The 4,931-nt window shown below is 39.6% G+C and overlaps 1 protein-coding gene across 3 annotated transcripts in view; it reads right to left on the bottom strand.

Moving 5' to 3' along the window:
- caskin1 (CASK interacting protein 1) overlaps positions 1-4,931 on the bottom strand; it is a gene marked incomplete in the record, with an annotated part of 59,042 nt that overhangs the window by 48,755 nt on the left and 5,356 nt on the right. For all 3 annotated transcript variants that reach the window (XM_014008815.1, XM_014008812.1, XM_014008813.1), the window contains 2 exon segments: positions 93-201; positions 2,544-2,652. In XM_014008815.1, coding sequence (XP_013864269.1) covers positions 93-201; positions 2,544-2,652 — 218 coding nt within the window.

Raw genomic sequence — 4,931 nt, 5'->3', positions numbered from 1 at the left:
CCATCCATCCATCCATCCATCCATCCATCATCCATCCATCCATCCATCCATCCATCCATCCATCCATCCATCCATCCATCCATCCATCCTACCCCTCAGCAGTTGTTTGATCTCCCTGCTGGCCTGTGTTGCAGTGAACTGGTAGACGATGTCAAGCGCAGTCTGGCTGTATGTGTTTCTCACCGTAGCATTGATACCACTCTGTAGGAAAAAAACAAACTTTTTATTTGGAATGGACTTCCTGTTTTATTTTTTAATATTACAAGAAGATATCATATTATCATAGGTTCGACTGTCACTTCTATGGTTAAAAACACACAAAACAAGATCTTGCTGGGAAAGTCATTATACAGTACATAGTAGACTTTATGTAACTGTAACAGAAAAAAAATAAACTAACAAATTTGAGTACTCAAAACTAATAATTCTGAATGTCTATGTGCACCTCAGGGATGTGGTGATTTTTCATTATGATGTGAACAGATAATAATCTCAGTCCCATCTGGCTCCTCTGCTAATTTAAAAGTGCATCTTATTTTTCAGCAGAGACTGCCGAAAGCTGCACAACAACATCGCATTTAGCTCAGCGGCATCAAATATAGGCTAAATGAACAAAGATGAATTCAGTCCAAATGTGCTTTGGGGCAAAGTCTCAGTCTTTCGCAGTCGGGGGTACAAACGACAGCATTAGTTTCTCATGCCGGAGGACACAGGGCCATTAAAACATATTGCCTCTCTTGTTTTCACGAACCTTATGACTTTCATTGTTGCCGTCTTGAGAAGACYGTTTGTATCACATCTGTCCTGCTGTTTAACACTAGCTTCTTCAGAACTGTGAYGCACTTTTGTCACGAGGATGAAGGGTTTTCCCTGATTCTTTTCAGAAAACGGCAACCACAAGGAATTATTCCCTAGAATTTATGTGACTTAAAGCATATTAGACCTCATGCTCCTTTACTGTGGATGATGACCTCACTGTTGTAAAAACTAAKCCAGAACGTCTTTGTCAGTCTTTGCAGGGCGTGGTCTTCAGGGGTGTATGAGGAAAGCAAAGATCTGCCCTTTAAGCGTAATAGAGTGTGACAGCTCATAGAGGGGTTTTAAGCGTGCACAAAGTTCCTGGAGTAAAGTTCTGATGYTTTATTATCGCTGTGTCAGCGTGTCGAGATCGAGAACCTGGGTAACTTGTGGTAGCGGGGTATCCATGATGTGGTGCCCTTGCTCACCTGCGTRACCTGGTCATTAAGACTCATTACAGGGCAAGGACATGGAAACAATCTAGTGCAGATATAACACCCATGGCATCAGAGGTATGCTAGATTGGGACCTAGGCCATGGTGCAGTCAGGGGCCTACGCAGTGTTATAGTAGAGGAAASTTTCTGCTAACATATACAGCATGCTGAAAGTACAGAACATCTTGGGGATGCAGAGAATAGCAGGTAATAAAACTATTTGGAGAGTAGTAGGAGACTAGGCAGCATTATGTTAGTTCTTATGTTAGTGATCCAGGTACATTTTATTAGAGGAAACATCAGGAAGAAAACACCCAAAGATGAASTGATGCCTCAGGTAGCGCCAGAAACCCAGTGTGGAAGAGGTGGAACAAGAGGAGCCATCATGGAACGATAAGTCCCTGCACAGCTTGTAGCACAKACCTAGAGGAAGTGGTTGATATCAACAGATCCTACCAGTGGCTAGAGAAGGCTGGACTGAAGGACTGCACAGAGGCACTAAACACGGCAGCACAAAAGCAGATCTTTAACACAAGAGCCCACCRTACCAGAYAAGACCTAAAATTGCAGATTGTGCAAAGAAGATTGAAGATGGACATGTAATAATGTAAGAACTGGGCAGGCAAAGCGTACATCGAATCCCATAAACGAGTGTCTGGACCAGGAACATCTGTGTGGAGGACCTACACATTGGGAGACTCCACCAAGGGTTGTGGAGAGTGGTAGTGGCTCCAATAAATCCCATGAACACCCTCAGAGATCTCCGTCTAGAAGAGAGTAGTCCTAGGAAGAAGAACCATCAAGCTCCCAAGCTTCTGGTGGAGAACCAGAGTTTGAGCATTGTGAACTGCCTTTAACTTGGATTTTCTGTACGTACTTTATTACTATGTACCTCAAATTTTTTAAACAGTGCAATCAGTCCATTTTTCTGTATTTTACAGATTAATTATCATCCAGTTCTCCTCTTACACTTGTGCTGTGTTTAGTGTCTGATATTTTTCCTCAGAAAGTTTAATTAGCTTGCTACGGTACAATTTACTATTTCCCCCACTGCTTKTTTGTTAATAAAAACAATCTTCATTTTTGTACTCCAACAAAATGGCTTTTTACAAAATGATCTCAACCTGATTTTGCATTTTAAATAAATATGAGATTTTTTTTTCTATTTGACTATTCTTGTCCTGTTCAACAGATGTAAATATGTTAATGCCAATGACAGGACTTTTTCTATGTTTGTTTGTGTTTTTGTTTGCTGAGAGACTTGTCCCAGTTTCAGTGCTGGAAGGCTTTTTATTTAAAGACCCACTTACTTCCAGCAGGAGTCTCACCACCTCAGTCTTCCCACAGAGGGCAGCTTCGTGCAGGGCAGTGCCTGCTTTGGTCTGCCTGTTGATGTCGATGCCAGCCTGGATCAGCAGCCTGACGACAGAAATGCAGAGACAAAGAGAACAGGTGGCATTAAAGTTTGGCATATAAATGAGAACGTTCACTCCAATATTATAATTACATGTGGTAAAACAATGTAGTCCAACATGTCTTATATCAATGCTACAGAAAGGGTTCAATTATCGCAGGACTAAAAAGCTCAAACCAGATTGTTTTGTGATCTTTAAAACACAAAATGTTTCATAGTTTCTGTATTGAGGAGTTCAACAGGAGGCACCCGTGAGTAGAATAAACCTGTCAGCCAAGCTCTTTTGCATATTTGCATTATGGCTGAGAGTCAAGAAAACTGATCAATACTCTTGTGTCTGTTCATTGTATACATTATGACAATACATATTGGACACAGTCTGCATAAAAAACACAAAGGAGAACACACACCTGTGTCTGTTAAATATGCCTTTTAATGAAAAACACATTTAGACAAGATTATTAAAGATTATCTTTTTTAAAAAAGACACACTGGATTCAACGCCAAGTTTACAAAAAATACTTATTTTGCTCATAATGTTAAAAGAAGAAGTTCAAACACTTTTCATACTGAAGCATGAAACCGATCTGTTGAAATTTTTAACAACTGCATATGATATTAAAATGTACAGAGGTGTATTGCTGGGCTGCAGTCATGTGACCCGGATGATGCGTGAGTATTTGGGGGGCAGGAATTGATTTTCTCTGGTTCAAAATACAGAGAAATGGATCACAGYGAGTATGTTAATGCCCTAAATGGGCTGGTGCAGATGAGATATCGTGAAAAAATATGCGTACATTTAGGATTTGATCCATATTGTCTTAATAAAAAAAGACTTGTCATATATTCTGGAGGTTTTACCCGGCATCGAGGCAATCGACAAACTATCTGGTGCTGCAGACTTCATATTATATGACGAGCCAGATGAAAGCTTTTAAAAGCCTCGAAGCTCCAATTGTTTAGTTACAGGTTGGGACAAACATTTAGGATCCRAAGAAGCTTTAAATGACTGTCGACTTGTTCCTGCCCGGGTGAGGAGTGAGTTATGCTATTTTAAGGAATTAGCCTATGATAACAATGCTATCACTAACGCTAACAATGAGTTAACTCCTGCTATTTCTATGTGCTTGGATCTTCTTGTAAATAATTCATTTAGCTTCTATATACCCACATTTGAGTAACTGTCCAATAATATGTCTAAAAATATGATTTAAATTATATGATCTTTACCTGTTAGAAAGTGGTTGCTGCAACTCTTGTATAATTCATTTCCACACCTCCTGTTTTCAACCGAAGATTACTGATCCACATTTGTGGTCTTTTTTTTTAATCTCTTGTGACACACTACTTTCAGAACACAAAAAAAACTTTTATCTTTCTTCTGATTAAAGTGGTTGCAACAAATATACACGACACAGAATTTAGGCATTTTGAAGCTGAATCAACAGAAGGAAACATGGCTGTGTTTACTTCCTGCTCCCCATCAGCATTTCATGATGTCAATACTGTCATCTGCAACCCAGCAATATACAAATCTACACGTGTCCAGGTGTTGTAACATGTTACAATCAAATCAAATGCTTTTTGGCGTGGACCCTGCCCATGGCAGCCCTGCCTCTGTCAGTGTACCCCTGGGCAGCTGTGGCTACAATGTAGCTTACCACCATCGTCAGTGTGTGAATATGTGTGTGAATGGGTGAATGTCTGTAAGTATAAAGCGCTTTGGGGTCCGGAGGGACTTGATAAAGCGCTCTGTAAGTTCAGTCCATTTCCCATTTTTTCATTTTTATTGCTACTGACTGTGAGTGTTCCATGTTTTTTTAGCTTTAAGTCATGTTTCTTAGTGTGCAAGCTTTTTCTGTCAGTTTTGAAGCAGGATTGTGGAACATAAAGAGGAGTGGAGCAGAACTCAGCTGGGGTATTGTGGAGCTCAATGAACTTAATGTGGGTGTTCCTCATATCATTTTCAAAACATGAAGAAGGAATTTAATTCAGTAATTTTTTTGTGGTTAATTATTTTTTAACTAAATACAAAGTTGCTATCGTCAATATTACCTAAGTAATAAGTCTGTTGTTATTTAGTGGTCGCACAGACCAGATTTAGTCACTYTGAAACAGACTCCCACTGCAGTTGATCAGTTTTTGGAAGACGGTCACTTTTTGGCACAAAGGTGTATCAGGGGTGAGTTGACTTTAACGCTTCTTGTTGTCTCGGTTCATTCAGCCAAAGCTTTTTTATTTATTTTTTTTAATTTTTTTTACAAACGCTAACACAGTAACTAAT

This window comes from Austrofundulus limnaeus, unplaced genomic scaffold, assembly GCF_001266775.1.
Source record: "Austrofundulus limnaeus strain Quisiro unplaced genomic scaffold, Austrofundulus_limnaeus-1.0 Scaffold53, whole genome shotgun sequence".
NCBI lineage: Eukaryota > Metazoa > Chordata > Actinopteri > Cyprinodontiformes > Rivulidae > Austrofundulus > Austrofundulus limnaeus.
This window is presented reverse-complemented; position numbering and strand designations above follow the sequence as displayed.